An 18,399-nucleotide genomic window follows, 5' to 3' on the forward strand; every position below is an offset into this window, starting at 1 on the left:
AACCTTACTGAATGGTTTGATCTCTCTGACCCTAGCACATATTGTACTGATGTCCATATTACAAGGTGCAGCTCAAATACAGCCTCACTGTCATCAAATGTTGTCACCAAGTAGGAAACAATCCATTGTGGGGCGATGATGGATGGAGCACTGGGGTAGAACCAGTTGGAGGAACTAGAAAGTGTCTGGGTTTTGTGCAGATATTTTCTCCCGAATCTATGGCATGGCACTTCAGCTGTGATGAGGTAGGGCTCACTGGCTGTGCCTAATTAGAACAGAACATTCCAATCGCTAAGCAACCATGCAGGGGAAGAGGATTGGAAGCCATTTCAGGACACGGGACTGGGAGGGACATAAGACAAAATGTCAGTCCAGTAAACAGCGTGTGTGCAGTGGGGAGGAGGGTGGGCCACGCTCCCTGGAGTAGGAAATTACTACTCCAAGGGTTTTAGGGTCTCTAAACCCATGAGGATTTATGGATTCATAATTCTAAGCTATATACTTTAAAACCAAGGATATTGGGATTCCAAGGACTTTAAATCCTTATAACCTACGGGAGAAGAAGAACTTGAGCAAATTATTAAATGCTCAGAGCTTAGGACCCAAAACAAGGATTTTAGATGAAACATCAGACATGTTAAAATACTAATTAATCCCCTTTCAGTTTCAAACCATTCTTGACTTATACCCTTGGGATAGTGTTTCCAAATTGTCTTCCCCCACAGTCTGGGGATCCTTGAAGGTATTTTCAAAAGAGAGTGGAGAGAGCTTGCTTACAAGGGAGAGTACAAGAGGGATTCTGCCCACCCCCTGTACCCCATAGTTCAATTTTTGGGTTCCCTGGGGCAGTTAAACTTTTATCTGATTTACTTGTTAGACTTCCACATTCAATTCAAAAGAAATTATTTCCTGCTAAAGACTGTCAAGTTTTAAAACCTCTGTCCCAGGACAAAGGAACATAAAGTCTAGGGACCATTAGAATATAGAGAGGCCCAGCAAGCCACAGTAGGCCTCTCTTGTGTTTTAATTATTTATCAACACTGTAAGCTTTTCTTTGACTGGTAAACCATCAAATGATGACAAAGATTAACCAAAGAGGCCTCAGACATACTCATTAGTTAAATAAGTCAGTCAGGATCACACGCAAGCTTGGAAGGACATTTCCTTTAGCCTATCAATACTTCCAAGTTCAGATGTTAACACTATGGTGACTGCTGTCTTGTGAGCAGTCATCCTCTGTGCCAGGGCCTGTGCTGTTTTCTTTCTTCCATCTCGCTGGAATCAGCACAGTCAGCCACCTTGACAACAACTGTCACCAGTATCCTCATGACAGGGATAAAGAGACTAGAGCTCAGGGTGGATAAGTAACTCACCCAAGGTCATGCATCTGGCTCCTGGGAGATTCCATTTCGCTTACCAGAAGAAACAGAATGGACTGAAGGAATTTAAAGAGGTCAAAGGTCAATTACCTGATAGCCTTCTTCCCAGACCAAGGTTCAATTTTAACCCATAGATGGCCCCAGTGCCTGAGTGTGATGGCCTATTCCAGCATGTCCACTCCTTTTAGGGAAGTCCCTGCTTGGGCTCAGAGCTGAAGCCACAGGGAAGGGAAAGGAAAAGAGCCACCATTTTGCTTTTCAATAAGATGCCCTTAGTGTTTCCCTCCATACTTAAGAGAATGAGCTATTGGATCAGTGCTTCTCCCAAGAGCCACTTTGAGAACAACAGGGCGGGGGGAGGGATTCCTTTATGATTTTCTGAGCCCTCTTTTGCACAGCATGCTAGGCTCGGAAGAAGTTGCATGGGATATCAATTATAGGGAAGGAGAAGGCAGATGTTTTCATAGATGAGACAGTGGGTGTGCAAGGTTATCCAGCCTGAAAATGCTCCCCATAGAAGGGTAGTGTGAGGTGCCTCTATTGAATGAATGAGAGTTTGAAGAGCCTGTAAGAGTCGAAAGTCATCTCGGGCAGGCATTTAAAACCACGGGGGAGTTAGAAAGTATGCTACATTCAAGGACAAGCAAAACAAATTTTAAGGGTAGAGAGATGAATCTGAAAAGACCAGCAGAAATCGGTGGCTAGCAGCAGACATTGTGGTATACACATGTAGTCTCAGTGAGAGTTAAGGCAAGAGGATTGCTGTGAGTCTGTGTCCAGCCTGGGCTGCATAGTGCCAGAACAGCCAGGGCTACAAAACAAGACCATGTCTCAAAAACAAAACAAAAAACAAAAAACAAAAAGCAGTAAACACAAAAGCAGATGACTAAAAACCCAGACCACCACAGTAAACACCTGATTTGTGAAGGTACAGCATGGGATGTCTGTATCCAAGCAAGCACGTACTTTTCCTAAGGAAAGAAGTCACAATGCCTCATGGTCATCTGTGACACCCCTCTTTCAAAAAACTAACAAACCGTAAACCATATGTCTAGTCGTTGGTGAGTCAAGGCCATGACCTTATTCGGTGGCCAGTGTGTAGACAGATTGTGAAACAAAGTGCTGAAAGTAAGACCAAGTGTTGATGGATAATTGGGACAGGAGTTAACATAGCTCGAGCTATGGCAGATACTCAGGGAACCAAAGAGATACAATTGACAGGAGTTACTGGGGGCTTAGGTGTCCCTCCTCATATCAAACAACAGTCTCCAAGAGTTTCGTGACAAAACACATCTTACTTTTTACCCAAGTCCACATTCTCTAGCTATAACTCTTAAGCTGTGTGTGGCGGGGCCCCCCCCCCCGGGGCCCTTTTTCTTCCTTTTCTAAGCTGCCCTTGAAGTTTAATCAAGCTTGATTTCACAAGTGAACAGAAAGGGCCTGATCAAGAGGCTCTGACCCCAGCATTATATTCTCAGAGGAGAAAAATCTGTCAGCTGACCTGAGGTAGAGGTAGAGCAATGAGTTGGCCTTGGGTTGGTCTCTGACCCTCCGCCTATGGCTTCACAACATGGGCAGAGTTCAGTTAAGAAATCAGCACAATTCCAAGAAAAAGGCAAACATCATTCCATTTATTTATCTCCTGACTCATCTTAGGCCAATACCCAGACTAACTGAATAGCAGAAAAGTGGGATGCAGGTCCCCAGATAAGCAGATTCTTCAGATTCCTTTTCCTTTCCTTTCCCTCCCCTTCCCTCCCCTTTCCTTCCCTTCCTTCAATCCAGGTGCCTTAGCATTGCTTGTAACTGGTGTTGGTGTCTTTGAAAACTCAAAAGGCCCTGAGGAGTGACTGCTCTCTTGTACAAGGGCATCCTTCCTGCTCTACTTCATGAGGGCTTCAGAAATCAAGCCTTCGATATTCCCTTCCAGGCCTGAGGAACCTCCTACTATTGGCACAAGAGCAGCCCTAGCCAAGAGCATGCCAGAGGCCTAGACTTGCCGGCCAATCAGGAAAGCCAGGGTGAGCTAGACAGCCTGAGGACACTGGTTTCAATTCAGAAGAGCTGTGTCTGGAGACTCTTTGCTAATCAATGCCCTTGGAAACCTGCCAAGCATAACTGGGATTGCTTCAATTTGGACAGGTTGAGTGTGGGTCAGGGGAATGAGCTGTGGCCTTGTATGGTGCAGCCGCAGGTGCCCCCATACACCCTTCTGGTTCACTTTCAATGAAGTATTCCTCTTCCTCATCTTCCTCATCCTCCTTGTCTTCTTCATCGTATTCACTGTTGGAATCTTCATATAAGTTGATGGTGGCCTGGACAGGGAAGTTGTGCAGTAATATCTCCCCAGCACTGTACAGGTAGTCAAAGGAGCGGGACCTAGGCCAGTAGAGCCTGTAAACAGTAGAGAAGAAACAGAGCACCTAACTTAAGGCAACTCTCAAATGCAGAGGGGTGAATAGGGCCAAGAAGGAAGCCAACCCATAAAGCCAGTCGCTAGCTGCCGTGAAGGAAGAAGGAGCTTTGGCACAGAACCTTTACCACTGTTACAAAATGGTTCCAGGAAGGAACATCTCCTCTGACAGGCCTACCACACTGAGGTAGAGGGTAAGTCACCCCAGAGCCTCTCAACTCTAGTGCCAGTCTCGCTAATCACCCCATCACTCCAGTACTTCTTTTCCTATTAAGGAATCTTTTATTGGTTGGAGTCACAGGATTTCATTCTTAAAGCTCAGTGACAGAGAGGGCTTCTGGGGAAAATCACTTTGGCCTATTAAGTCGCATGGCCTCTTTCCTCCTGCGTCACGGCCTTGTCATGAACATTCACAGTGCTTGTGGCTATTTGTCACAGTCTGAGCTTGAATGCCAGAAGCTTACCTGACAGGGTGATGGAACTCAGAGTCAGCCTTGGTGGCCTCAGCAGTTGTTGTCCCACCAGCAGCCTGTCCAAAGCAAAAGCATGTGACTTAACTGCCTCTCCCATATCAAAGGTCAGAGACCTGCAGGTTTTGATGATCTCCAAAATACTTTAGGCACCCCTTGGAATCCAGCCACCTCCCAGCCCTGCCCTACAGCAAGGGGATCTGTTTTTGATCTGGTTGAAAACAAGTCGAAAGAGTCCTGAGGGTTGGTTTTTTTTTTTTCCTGACCCTGTTTCAGTGCCCATTTGGAGGCTGTCCAGGGGAGCAGAGTTCTCTTAGACTACGAAACATTCAGGGAGAAAAGAGATCTCTGAGGCAAGGTACCAAAGGACCTAGATCCCAGAACCAGCTCCCCAATACAATGACTGTGAGTCCAGCCCAGGTCCCTCACCCACTCTATGCTTTGATCTCCTAGTCTTGTTTGTCATGGAAACCTTGGCCCTGCCTTCCTCCCAGAGCTACTGTTGGGATAAAATGTTAGCAGAGTTGGCAAAATGCTGCCCCAGATTGACATCCTTGGACTGGAGTCAGGGGATTTCTGAGAAGAGACACAACTCTAAGTGTCTGTGCAAACATGTCACAGGGCCTCAAACTCACCCAGTTCACCAGACTCCTTGCCTGCCTTGGCTGGTCATTTATAGAGGACAGCCAGGGTCTCCAAAGATAAGCTCCTCTGTGATAAAGAAAAGAGATAAATTGGTACAAGACCTAAACACAGACTTCCTGTGATCACAGAAGTGACCTTCTGAAAGTTTGGCTCACTGAAAGGATTTGCAACCCCATGAGGAGAGCAACAATACCAACCAACCAGAGCTCCCAGGGTCTAAACCACCAGCCTGGGAGCACACATGGAGGGATCCATGGCTCCAGCTGTATATGTAGGGGAGGATGGCCTTGTTGGGCATATGTGGGAGAGGAGGTCCTTGGTCCCATGAAGGCTAGATGCCTCAGTATGGAGGAATTTGAGGGTGAGAGGGTGAGTGAGGGCACATCCTCATTAGAAGCAGGAAGAGGGGGGATGGGATAGGAGGTTCTGGGTGGGGGGGAATGGGATAAGGGGATAACATCTGAAATGTAAATAAAATATCCAAAAAAATTTAAAAAAAAAAAAAGAAAGAAAGTTTCGTTCACAAGCCATGTGCTCCAGGATACCTTCTGTCCCCTGACAACTGAGCCATGGCTGTGACAGATACCCCTCCTCTCTGCTCCAACAATGTTATCGCTGCTCTTAGCGACTGTTTTGTCGTTGTCTGCCTGAGCCCATTTATGCCGAAAGCTATGTATGAGTATATCTGAACTCTTGACTCCTAGTACAATGTCTTGTGCGAGGAGGGGTTTGCGCAAACGTTTGTTGAATGTGAACATGAACTGTTTGGGAGAGAGAATGCTAGTTGTATAAGGAGTATCATCTATCTTCCTGCCTACTTCTGATATCAAATAATTGAGAACAGAACCCTGCCATCTTCCTAGTTGGAGAAAGGGTCTCAAATACTCCTGAGCCAGTTGCCTCTCCTTTAGACTCCCAGAGACAAGGAAAAGCAAATGTGACATGCTCAGGACAGAGGCAGCACCCCAATCAAAGGCCTCTTTAGACTTTGGTCCTTTCTTTCTATGTCACCTGCCACCATCTAGGTCCCATAGTCCAGGTTGCATTAAGCCTATCTTCCACAGTAGCCTCTCCTGTTCCCTCAGTGAATTGTATGAACTACCCCAAGAAGGTCAGGCCACTTGTCTTTCAGTTTGGCAATGCCCACTTTCTCTCAGTCCCCTTCCAATACCTGGAGTAATGAGTGAGGGGAAATATTTCCAGCCAAAGGTATAGAGAGAGGGCTGAGGCTCTCTGTTGTTCTTCCCCTTCAAGGAGAACAGGGCCACCACCACCGTGGGTGTCACACCTTCTCTTGCCCTCAGCTCCCTCAGCCTGAGTCACACTGTCAAAGGCCAAGTTCTACTTACCGTTCATTCCCAGCACCTTCTTGTCCATTGATTTGTGCTAGGGCAGGGGCTTGGGCCAGGGCCTGGTCAAGGGGGGCAGCAGCAGGGGCAGCAGCAGGGGCCACAGCAGGGGCTTCAGCAGGGGCAGCAGCAGGGGCCACAAGAGGGGCTGCAGCAGGGGCAGCAGCAGGGGCAGCAGGGTCCATCCTTGGGACACCAAGCCAGACAGCTCTTCCAGTTCTCAGAACCTTCAGCACTCTTTTGGCTTTTCCCCTAGAGACCCTTTTATAAGCCCTGCCTTGAGTCATCAATTATTCAGACAATGCAAGGATGGGGGATGCAGGATGCTGGTAAAGATCTAGGGAGGGGGATCCTGGAGCAGAGAGCTGTGTTCTTGGGTGTGAAATCTCTCCCAGTTGAGTAAACAGGGTCAGGGATGGAGGTGAGGGGTCTGCTATAGTTCCAAGTCAGTAAGGAAAACAAAGAAGGGGCAAATTTCACACCATTTGTGTGAGTTCTCCAGGCAGGATCAGGACCCAAGGTGGGAAGGAGGGGCTCCCATTAGTACTCAAAAGCACCCAGGCTTGTCTAGGACAGAAGGCTGAAAACACGGACCTTTAACAAAGCTGGTTCCCTGTGAGAAAAGAAGAGGGACTCACCAGCTACTTCAGTTCAAATCCCAAGGAGATTTGCCTGGTGGACCCCCGATACAGGGTCACTGCTATGAAGCATGTCACATGGCTTAGGATAAAGAAAGATTCTGGGTGGAGCAGGTCCAGTCTCCTGCAGGGTAAACCTCAAGTTATCTTTCAATGCCCTCCTCACCCCTTTCACTGCTCAGTTGACTTGCAAAAGTGCCTAAAGCCCCCTCAGCCTCCGCAGAGAGTGGTGTGGTGTGGGGAGCAGAGCGGGCCCAGGGAGTTTGCAGGGCAGATTCCAAATGGTACAGCTCAGTTTCTAGTTTAGGAGCCCAGGTGCTGGAGGCTGAGAGGGTTCTGCCCAGCACTGGGTTGCCAAAGGACCATCCCAGGCCTCATCTCACGTGAGATGAGGGTGCTGGCTCAGTGGTCTCCAAGGCCCTGCCAACCTGAACACTCTGTGACAAGAGCTGGGTAATGGGTTGTGACCCTTGAGAGCCAAAAGGTTTGAGCAGAGTCCTTGGCATTAGCCAGCTTTTGAGCCTTTGCCAAAACGCTTCCAGTTACAACAACTGGCAGGCATTTCATGCTTAGAGGTTTCAAAAATATTCCTCCTGACCTCAGTGGCCAGCACCTGCCCAGATTTAGTGTCTTGGATATTCATCACAGCCCAGCTTGTAATGGTCAGAAATTAGAAACAACCTCAGTGTCCAATAATACGAAACTCGTTAGATTTATTAATTGTGGCTAATCTTGTAATCACATACTCAGCAGACAGTCGAAATCATGTTATCAGTGAAAAACTTGGGAAAGCTAGATGCTAGTTGCTGTAACCAATTTTATCCAACGGCTTCTTATCAAGACCCCACTGACCACCACTCTGCTTGACTTCTGCCCTTACTCTGATCTGTACAGCAAAGAAAAAAAAAAAGAAGGAAAGACAGAACTAAAGATCTGGCTCTGTGGTAGAGCAAATACACAGCGGGGTTTAACCCCTATTCCCAGAAAGACAAAAATGAAAACAACGACTTCATATCAAAATTGTTCTAGTGGAAGAATTCGTAAACAGCCAATGTGTTCAAGAGCAAAAACACATCGTAAGTTTCGAAAATATCCCTTAGGATAATCCCTTGTGATAAGGGAAAAATGTGGAATGTACAGAATGCACAGGAAAAAAAAAGGCTAGTTAGAAGAAAGGATGTTGCAATTGTCAGCTCTGGGAGTAAGAGAGTGTGGTGGAGTTTCACCTCCTTTATGATTTTATGATGTTTTGAAACAATTTCTACACCTGAGTCGATATTATTTGGTAAATAAAAGGTAAAAATAAATGAGACTACAAAGCCGAGTGCGTATGGACGTGGGGCCAGTCTGGAGGGGTTGGTGAAAACAGGCTGCGTAACTTCTCAGTAAAAACATTGCATTTATGTTTTCGTAACATATGTTTATCCACTGACCAGCATTTTTTTTCTGTGCATACTGTACATTCCACATTTTTTCCTTATCAAAAATGGGATTATCCTAAGTGATATTTCTGAAATGTATGCTTTTCAATTTTGAAGACATGCTCAAATATATATTGAATACATATTCAAAGAATATATATTGAAAACAGTATGTATTATCTGTTTTAGCTGATGAATAAAGTTGTATATACAAAACATTTATCCATGAAACAAGAAATTTCTTGGGGGGGGGGATGGCAGCCATTTTGAAATTCCTGAGGATTGGACCACAATGAATTATACTTGTCCTGTGTGCCTTCAAAGACAGAGGGAGGCCCATGGATAGGAGCTAAAGGAAGACTCCTTTTGGCTGAATCTAAGGAAATGTATCTAACAATTCAACCACCTAAGGGCCTGGCAGTGTACCTGTCATCCACAAACAGAGGTTTATTATATGAAGTGAAATGAGTCCTGTGGGATGCACTACCTGGGACTGGGCTAAGCTCTCTGATGCTGAATTTTTAAGTTGGATCTAAGATAGGAATCCTGTGGAAATTTGCTAAAAGGAGGGGTGAGACCGAGAGAAGGAAGGAATAAAGCCCAAAAGACTGGACTAAAAAGAGACAGCATACAAATCGGAGAGAACCCAAGACATATTGTCACACCCTGGAATCTTTTTGACTTCTCTCTAGGTGACCTCTGACAATCCAAAAGAGGTGAGAGGGAGAGGGTGCAGCACATATTTCTCTGGAGGTCCCAGGTCATTCTCAACCTGACTTAGTTATATCACCCACCATGCCACTTTTGATCTTAAAACTTGAATTCCTTCAGCTACGCCCTTCCTTCCTCAAAGCAGGCTTCATGGATTGCCTTATTCTCAGCAGCCAGTGTGCTCTCCTAACTCCCAGGGAGCTTTCTGTCTGTCTCCATCTATCTCCACAAGTGGACACCTGCTCTGACTGCTGCCTCATGAGACTCAGCTTAGTGTCACCCAGTCACAGAGAAGACAGAGGCACTGGTCCCAGTTGTTGGATCAGAGGCCTGTTGCTGAACCAAGCAAGATATCAGAGCCTGACTGCTCTCTCTTGAAGTTAGTATGGAACAGGTGGTCAAAATGGTGGCACAAAAGATCAGGCTAAGCCAAAGAGGACAACTGCTAATAAAGGCAATGACACTTTTTTCTCTATCAACTATAGTGTGCAGGCTTTTGTCAGTTTTGGTTCCTCAGACTTTTCTGAGAGGAATACTTACATTCTCTGGGCCCAACACTTTGTTAAGCATTGCTTGGCAAAGAGAGTGGCTAGAAAGAGGAAGGTGTTGTGGCTTCTGCCCCAAAGGGCTCACGGCTTTGAGGGTAGAGGAAAACCAATTAGCCTCTGCCAAACCGGAACCATTCCACCAACTTCAGACTGGTTCCCTTGTCAAGGCCTCAGAGCAGCCTCCAAGTGTCTCTGGGCCTCATTCCAAATTTCCTTCAGCAACCTACCATGTTCCTGCCCCACCCTTCTCCCTGCTCAGAACCACGTCTCCTCCTACTTCCCTGAGAAAACAGAGGCCTTCAAGCATGGATTACCTCAGTGCCCTGCCCCAACCCCCAAAACTGACTTGCCTCTCCAAAGTCCTTCCCTCCCTCCACCCTGCCCTAACAGGGGACAAGGTGCCTCTTTTGTTAAAGGCTAATCCCTTCTCTCCTGAGCCTTGGCCTCATCCACCCTCCTCTGTGCCATCCCTACAGGGAAACCCAGCTTCCCTACATCAGAGTATTAACCACTTGTTTTTGTGACTCCCTAAAACAAGGGACATCCCCCTCACAAGTCTTCTTACTCCCCTAATACACTCTCTTCATCTCTTTCCCTCCCCACCTCCTTGCCATGCTCTGTTCTTTCCCTCCCTCTCAAGTCTGCTGAAAGTCAAACCTCACTTCTAGACTCGGCTTTCCTCAGCTTCCCATTCACACCTCAGCCAATGGTAATTTGGCTCCAGTCCCATCATCTCTGTGAAAAGTCACTGACAAAGGTCACCAATGACCTCCTAATTGCCAAATTCAGTGAACTCTCTGAACTGTAGGTCCTCTTTCTAGTCCATCCCCTTGCTAGGCAATGCCCAGCAATAGACAGTGTTGGTCAAGGGCTAAGGTTTCAAATCCATCTTCCTCTTTTGGCCTCCATGATACTCCTCTTTTTTCTTTCTCTCCTTTCCTATCTCTCTTCCTCTCCACCATCTCTCTCCTGGGGATTGAATCTCACAGTTTCTTCTTCTTCTTACTATTATTATTATTATTATTGCTGTTGTCATCATTGTCACCATCATCATATCATCAACAACAGCATCATCATTATTATTTTGAGTCAGGTCTCTGTGGCCTATACAGGTCTGGAACTCAGAGTCCTTCTGCTTCCATTTCCTGCTGAGATCCAGGCATGCTCTACCAGGCCTGGCTCAGGATCTTTGAAGCTGACCTCTCTTCTGTTGCTCATTTCTTCACTCAGTGAGCCTCAGTTCCAGATGATACACTGATGTTTTTAATGAATCACAGTGAAATGAGAGAAACTTTACTAGGAGAATTTTCCGACGATTTCAATTTATTGAATTCTAAACAACTGTCCTTCATTCTGAGATTCTGTCCTTCCTAGTTTGGAGTGATGAAATGATCTCATTTTCAAAGTGAAGGCGATGGTCAATACTAGTGTATTTCTTTAATGTCCCCACTTGGTAAAATGAGATGTTAATTTCTTAGTGTTGCTCTCATAAGATTTTATTGAATGGGTGAAAGAACAAGAGTTATGTTTCCAGCCTGGGATTGTCCCAGTGGGCATCTCATATTCATTCCAAAGTTGAAGGATTCTTCTCCCCCAACAAACCTCCTGTGTTCCCACCTCAAAGTCAGCGTCATATTGAACCAGTCACTCGATCTAAAATCCCCCACCTCTGTGTGCTGTCAATTTTACTTTTTTGCTGTCCTTCACGTTGCCTCCTCCAGTCTATCCGTGTCCATGCTCCCACTCATTGAATGATGCCTCCCTCTGTCTGCTCTCACCTGGACCTTGGGTTGCTATAAAAGCTGCTGGTTTTTGCGTAGTTGAAATTTGCTATTTGATGTTAGGCTAATACATTCCTAAATAAATGTAGTTATGTCATATACAATTTTAACGCACATTCTTGCTTTATGTCTTTTTCTTAATGACATATTACTTTTTTCTTTTGTTGTTTGTTTGTTTGTTTGTTTGTTTTTGAGACAGGGTTTCTTATCTATCCCTGGCTGTCCTGAAACTTACTCTGTTGACCAGAATGGCCCCAAACTCATAGAGATCCTCCTGTCTCTGCGTGTCAAGTGCTGGAATTAAACACATGTGGCTCCATGACTGGCTGTTTGTTTATTTTTATTAACATATATTTTTATTTCACGCGTATGGATATCTTGCCTGCATGTGCATCATATGCATGCATTGCACATGAAGACCACAAGAAGGCATGAGATTTCCTGGAACTGAAGTTACAGATAGTTGTCAGCTATCCTGTGGGCACTGGGAACTGAACCTGGGTCCTCTGATGAGAAGCCTCAGCTCTTCCACTGAGCCATGTCTACAAGGCCCTCACTTGATGCTTATTTTATACTGTGTAAATGATGTTAGACAAGAAACAAATCCAAGTTCAAAATGATTGTAGAGCAGCAAAGACAACTCGCAATATCATCAACATATTTAGCCCAGGAAGTACCAAAGTGCATGCAGTGCAGTGGGTGTTCAGAAGCATTGAACAGAGAGCAGATTAGAGCTTTGAAGATGAGGAATATGATGGTTGGTTACCAGAAGTTAACAACAATCAATTCAAACCTCCTCTTACAACTAGAGTAAGGTTGGTGAAGATTTCTCTGGAGACTGTTTAATAGCCATTCAGAATGGGAAGCAATTGGATGACTGGGTGCCTCATGAGCTGTCTTAAAAAAATTTTTTTAATCGTCATTTTAAACTATCATCCTTCCTTATTCTAGTCAACAGCAATAAGCCATTTCTCAACTGGCTATGTGATACAAAGTGTGTGTTAAAGGACAAACTGGTGACAACCCTCTCAGTGATTGAACTGAGAAATTTCAAACACTCTCCAAAGTCAAACTTGTATCAAAAACTGGGTCTTGGGCCCTATTGGGTGGTGTGATGCCTGCCTGATCCAGTACAGCTTTCTAGCCTCCTAGTGAAGCCATTACATCCTAGCAGTATGCTCAGCACACTGAGGAGATGAACCAGCCAGTATTGTCAACAGAGGGACTCAATTCTCCACAATACCTGACCTCACGTTGTTCAATCAAAGCTTAAAGGGGTCCTGTCTGGAGGAGGAGTATTTACATGGGTGAGAGACCAAAAAAAAAAAAAAGGTGAAGAGTGAGAGTAATTTTTAATTGTCATTTTAGACTATCACCCTTCCTTATCCCAGTCCTCAGCAATGAGCCACTCCTCAACTGGCTGTGTGTTGTATTTATGGATTAAATTACCACTAAACAAATTTAATTACTAAAGGAAGGAAATGAAGAACTTGAGTGTCTAAGTCTTGCCTCATCTATTATTTTCAACTAATCGCTCAGCAACTGGCTCCCACTTCTTCAAGCATCTAGACAACAGTTTGCAGGGGAAACACTTCCCCAATCAGTAGGATGGGAAAAAATGCTTGCCAAGAGTTTGTCAAGTCCTGAATCACAGACTTTTATGCTACAAGAATAAATAAGCATTTCTTGATGGCAAAAAAAGTTATGGTTTTCATTTTGATCCATGAAAATATGTTTGAGACTAGTTTTAATCATTTAAAACTCATGGTCCAAAGCCGTAATTCTTTTTGAAGTAACCTAGCTTCCTGATTTGTCCTTGACTTAGCTTTGCCAACCCAATATACAATAGTCTTTCTATAACAATCCTATGTGTGATCTTCCTCCACTTACAAACTGCTAGTCACACCCAGTTAGTTACTTATGGGGGAAAGACAAACTCCTCTCTCTGTATGGCAGTTTCTCGCCCTTTGAGTCCAGCCTTCCTCTTCAGACTCTGCAGTTCCCAGTCACTCGATCTCTACTTCACAAACAGGACTTTCATCTATAACCAATTCATACTTTCCATCTACTGAAAAATCTTATGCTTACTCTGAATGGAGCATCAGAGTGTCTTGGTGTTCTTCCCAAGGCTGTGGTTCTCAAACCATGGCTCATGAAATCTCTCAGCAGGCTTCAAAACCAACTTGGTAGGTTGAGATTAGCGTTTAACAAAATGAATAGCAAATGTAAGAAGGAACCCCACCTGGATGTGGTGGCACACACTTTCTGTACCAGCACTCAGGAGGCAGAGGCAAGTAGATCTCTGTTAAGTCTGAGACCAACCTAGCTTGCATAGTGAGTTTCAGGAAGCCAAAGATACATAGTGAGACCCTAGCACAAAAGTAAATAAAAATAAAGAATGAATCCCGTTTGACAAAGATGAGGCATATTCTAAGAAATGTTTATTTTACTCAGACAGATAGACAGACAGACAGACAGACAGACAGACAGACAGACAGATAGATAGATAGATAGATAGATAGATAGATAGATAAATTTGTATACTGAGTTGTGCTGTAAAGTATATATCTTATTGGAAGTCACAGTAAAAGAGAATGTCTGCATTAAAGTTGTGTATATGTTATTCTGTATTCATTGTGTTCACGTAGTTCTTTGCTCTTAAAAATAGAATGGTCAATTCCAGAAGAAAAGAAAACTATTGGATGAGGGAGAAAATGCACTGAGCTGAGTTTAAGGACACAGTGAGAAGGAGATGTGATGTTGGTGGGGAGAAGTATCTCAGAACAGACACTAAGAGCAGAGAGATTAGACATTTGCCCAAGGTCAAAGAGCTGAAAGTGACAAAACTGGGCTGTGAACTCCATCACTGGGCTCTTCACAGAAGCCACCAGAAGCCAGTGAAGAAAAGGGACTACCAGGGATCCAGGAAATGCCTCAGTCAGCTGGCATGGATAATGTAGCCCCTGAAGGCTGGGCTGAAAGTCCCAGTAACCAGTGTTCTCTCCTGTCTGGAAATTGAATCCCACTCTATCATTACAGTGTCTGGTTCTTGAATCAGCATCCTGTGCTGGGGACACAAAGCCTGAATGCACGGTGAAGGGTGCCGGGTGGAGGAGGCAAGGAAAAAGGTGGGCAGAGGCTGCTCAGAAAGATTAGCAAAGGCCTTCTCTACAATGGAAGCATGGTCCCAAAGCACAGAGAGCAAATGGTGCCTGGGGCTTCTGTCCCCAAGTCCAAATGTCCCAAATGTGCCGTGTCTTGGACTCAGCTTCTCAGATTGCTGGGACAGGGAGTTCCCTCTGGAGAACAGTTTGTTACTATGCAGCCTCCCATTCTGTAGCCCCCACCCCACCCCGCCCCCATGAGTCCTGGCTATGGTGCATGTGATGTTGCTCGCTTGGCAAAGCCTCTTGCAGCTCCCCATTTGCTCCTCATTTGGACCACAGAGGCCTAGAAAAACAAAGCTATAGGGTAAGAAGGTGGCTAGAATGGAGCGGGCCTGTAAAGGTCACTCCCGCCAGCATTCCCTCCCACCTGCACTCAGATGGGCCAGGACTAGACCTGTCTCTTCTGTCCCAACCTCTCCAGCCTGCCCCTTTTAATACTGTCTCCTTTCCCTCACTAGCACGGGGCTTTCTGAAGATGGGGATGAATTCCCTGTGATACGGGTTTTTTTTTTCTTGTCTTTTTAAGTTTTCAAGCCCTTGTGATCCTGGCTAAAGAAATAAGACACTGATAAGCAGTGACAGATGCCTTCCTGGGAGGCGGGTCCTAGTAAACTAATAAAATGGCAATAAGAAAATAGTTAAAAGGTTTCCATGCTCAGTACTTCTCAGGCAGTGTGTTAAGGATTTTATTATTGGATCTTACTTATGCCTTATAAAAAATCTTGCAAGGGATTATTGCCCCCACTCAAAGATAAGCAGAAAATGGAAGCACAGAATGTTTGATCAGTTAAGGGTCAAGTAGCTGTGGAGTGACTTGGTGGCCACTGGGCTTGAGGCCCCAGTCATCTTACACCTGTGTTGTTGCAGGAAAACTTCAGGTGGAAAATTTTGGCTCTCCAGTTAGAGTTGGGTGCAGGGATAATAACAATCTCTACCTCAGAAGCCTATAGAGAAGACTGAGCAAAGCAGTGTGTATATTTTCCTTGCATCCTGATGTGGAACTGGCACTCAGTGCATGGTGGCTCCTTCTCTTTGTCATTACTCTATTTTCCATGCATTGCTGTGGACACTCAGAGCTTAGACTGTGCCATTCCTAGAAATGGATGACTTTGGGTTAAATAAACCCATCTCTCTGGGTCTCAAATTCCTACAAATAGAAATTCAAAGGTCCATCTCACAGGGCTGGAGTAAGAAGAAATAAACTGGAGTAAATCAATTGCTTTTCGTTCTTTCGCTCTCTCATACCTTCTGGTAGTTTCTACACATTGGGCCAGGTTTGGTTTACCGTGCTTGGCTCGCATCCATCTCACGCACCTACAGTAGTAACTTATCACTGGCAAAAAGGGGTCAGGAACCAACGATTTGTTCTTATACTTTTGGTCTGACCTCCAATATTGTACAGCAGTCCCGTTTGTATTATTACTACCGTGTGCTCTGAATGCCTTTCTCACATCTATAACAAGAAATTCCCTTGCCCATGAGCTCCTTCAGGAACACACATGGGACTCCAGGGATCCTCAAGCCACAGGAGTGTCTGTCTTTTGCCAGAGGCCTTTCATCTGTAGCCCCCTCCCATGAAGGAGTATGCTTCTTTCCCTTCAGTTTTCTCTGAAGTAAGCTTCTTTAGGGAGGAGTTCTGGGAATAGGAAATAGCTTACCTCTCCCTCCCTCCCCCCTTTAGCATCTGGCTTTGGACTGTTTCCACAGCAAGTGTTCCTTCTCTGTGAGTAGAATGGTGTTTGACACAAAGTATTTGGTCTGAGAGACAAACAGATCTAGCCTTGCTGAGCCACAGGGCAGCAGGATGGACTGGTAAACACCAGTGACAGGTACCTGGGCCTTGACAGGATGCTTTGTGGGCTTTTTGGCCATGTGATACAGAACATGTCAGATCTCAGGATGCAGAAAGCCTTAGAGAGCAGCTACCATCTTCAGACACAAGATAAATTGGGGGTAGGAAGTGCAAGTCCTTGGGAAAATGAATGTAGACATGGTCTCCTCACTTCATTATAGCCAGCACATTTTAAAACTTGCTTCCCATCCCTCCTAGCCTTGCCTTAGAACAGCAACCCTAAAGTGTGGTCCAAAGCAAAAGAGGGCCCCTAAGATTCTGAAGGTTGGATGGACTTTTGTAAAGCTAAGCCAGGAGGTACCTTTTTCTGTCAAGAGAAAAACAAAACACCAAAACAAAAACAAAAAAAAAAAACATGACAGGGGTGAGAGAGGGGTAAAAGTGTCGTTGCCTCAGCATGGATGAAGGCAGTGTTTTTACTCAGTCTTCATGACCAATGCACTTACTCCTGATAGAGGAAATGTCATTCCAGAATATCTTGACAAAGTGATCCCTATGACTATATTGCAGCCAGCTGTGGTAGCCACATGCCTGGAATCCGAACTTTAGGAGGTTGAAGCAGAAGGAATGTGAACTGAAGCTAGTCCTGTCTCTTAAAACAAACATACCAAATGGGCTCGATAGCAAGACCCTGTCTCTAAAACCAAAAGCATAACGGGGCTAGAGAGACAAGTTCAGTACATAAAGGTATTTGCTTCACCTGCCTGGTGACCAGACTTAGGTGGATTTCTGGCCTCCACACATGCACTAAGGCACACATATCCATGCATACACGTATACAATGATGATAAATGATTTTTAAGTTAGGATTTTATTCTATATCAAATAATTCAGTATATCTTTTCAATACTGTGTATGTCTATACAGAAAGGGAGCATTTCTACCTCACCCCGAAGTATGATGACTGTTATGAGCAAACACATCTGTGCAACCAGCTGAAAGTCAACCCGGCAAACATCTTTCCTTCCCCTCCTCCCCCTCCTCCCCCTCCCCCTCCTCCTCCTCCTCCTTCTCCTCCTCCTCCTCCTCCTCCGCTGCTGTTGCTGCGTCTTCTTCTTCTTCTTTTTCTTCTTTTTCTTCTTCTTCTTCTTCTTCTTCTTCTTCTTCTTCTTCTTCTTCTTCTTCTTCTTCTTCTTCTAAATGAGCACCACCCAAACTTTTTGTGGAGCATTTTCTTTATTTGAAATCAACAGACAGGCTGTGGTTATCCAGAGTTTGGTATTTGGCTAGTGTTTTGTTGAAAATCAACAAAGCAATGCTGTCACCATAAGGGAAACAACTGATGGTATTTAGTGTCAGTCATTAAATTTAAGCCGTCGGGTAAAGCGTACAAGTCTGAAAACCTCTATCTCACACTGTGAGCCTGAGAACTTCCTTATACCCTTAAAGACTTTTATGATAAGATTAGTAATATTAGGTGAACATGACTTATTTATATTGTGTAGTCAAGAATGAGTCAACATTCAGACACTCTCTATAACCAAGTGAACTGATATTTTTCTAATGACTAATGTATGATGTTCTAAAAACCATGCACAGATAATTGATCCATTCAAAGTACAAGATAAACCAATGGATTTTAATGTAATAAAGTACAATAGGTCCATTGATAGGGTCTTGGTTTCAACATTGAAAATAAATATTAAGAAACTCCTACTTGCGAAGTTTAGTTATCATAAAAAATCCCACACAATTCATTTTCTATTGCTGCCATAACAAATTACAACAAACTTAACAACTTAATACAACATCATTATCTCAACAGTGACGTAGGTCAGAAGTCCAGATGGGTTCATCTGTGTTCTTTGCTTAGGGTCTTACAAAACTGAAGTCATATTATCAGTTGGGCTGGGCTCTTATCAGAAGGATCTGAGAAAACATTCTCTTCCAAGGTTGTTATCAGAATCCACTTTCTTATGACTATAGTTTAAGGTTCCTGTGGCTTTACTGGCTGTGAAACCAAGGCAGTTCTCTGCATCTAGATTACCAACATTTCTTCTTGTGTCGCCCCAGTCCTTGACACTA

At 44.6% G+C, this 18,399-nt stretch overlaps 1 protein-coding gene across 1 annotated transcript; it reads right to left on the minus strand.

Moving 5' to 3' along the window:
• Nucleotides 1-3,491: 3,491 nt before the first annotated feature.
• Ripply1 (ripply transcriptional repressor 1) lies at nucleotides 3,492-6,441 on the minus strand. The gene is made up of 4 exons (XM_028767507.1): nucleotides 6,257-6,441; nucleotides 4,898-4,973; nucleotides 4,257-4,321; nucleotides 3,492-3,773 (listed from the first exon to the last, which is right to left on the minus strand). The coding sequence occupies exons 1-4, from the start codon at nucleotides 6,439-6,441 to the stop codon at nucleotides 3,509-3,511; spliced, it is 591 nt and encodes a 196-aa protein (XP_028623340.1). The 3' UTR covers nucleotides 3,492-3,508.
• Between the last annotated feature and the right edge of the window lie 11,958 nt (nucleotides 6,442-18,399).

The sequence above is a fragment of the Grammomys surdaster genome, unplaced genomic scaffold (genome assembly GCF_004785775.1).
Source record: "Grammomys surdaster isolate TR1022 unplaced genomic scaffold, NIH_TR_1.0 173, whole genome shotgun sequence".
NCBI lineage: Eukaryota > Metazoa > Chordata > Mammalia > Rodentia > Muridae > Grammomys > Grammomys surdaster.

Bases quoted from the DNA above. Each gene is read 5' to 3' on its own strand.
- Ripply1 (XM_028767507.1), bottom strand. From the start codon at position 6,441: ATGGACCCTGCTGCCCCTGCTGCTGCCCCTGCTGCAGCCCCTCTTGTG. The intron at 4,322-4,897 runs GTGAGTTTGAGG...TGCTTTGGACAG, and splicing joins CAAGGAGTCTGGTGAACTGG to GCTGCTGGTGGGACAACAAC. The intron at 3,774-4,256 runs GTAAGCTTCTGG...TACTGTTTACAG, and splicing joins GAGTTCCATCACCCTGTCAG to GCTCTACTGGCCTAGGTCCC.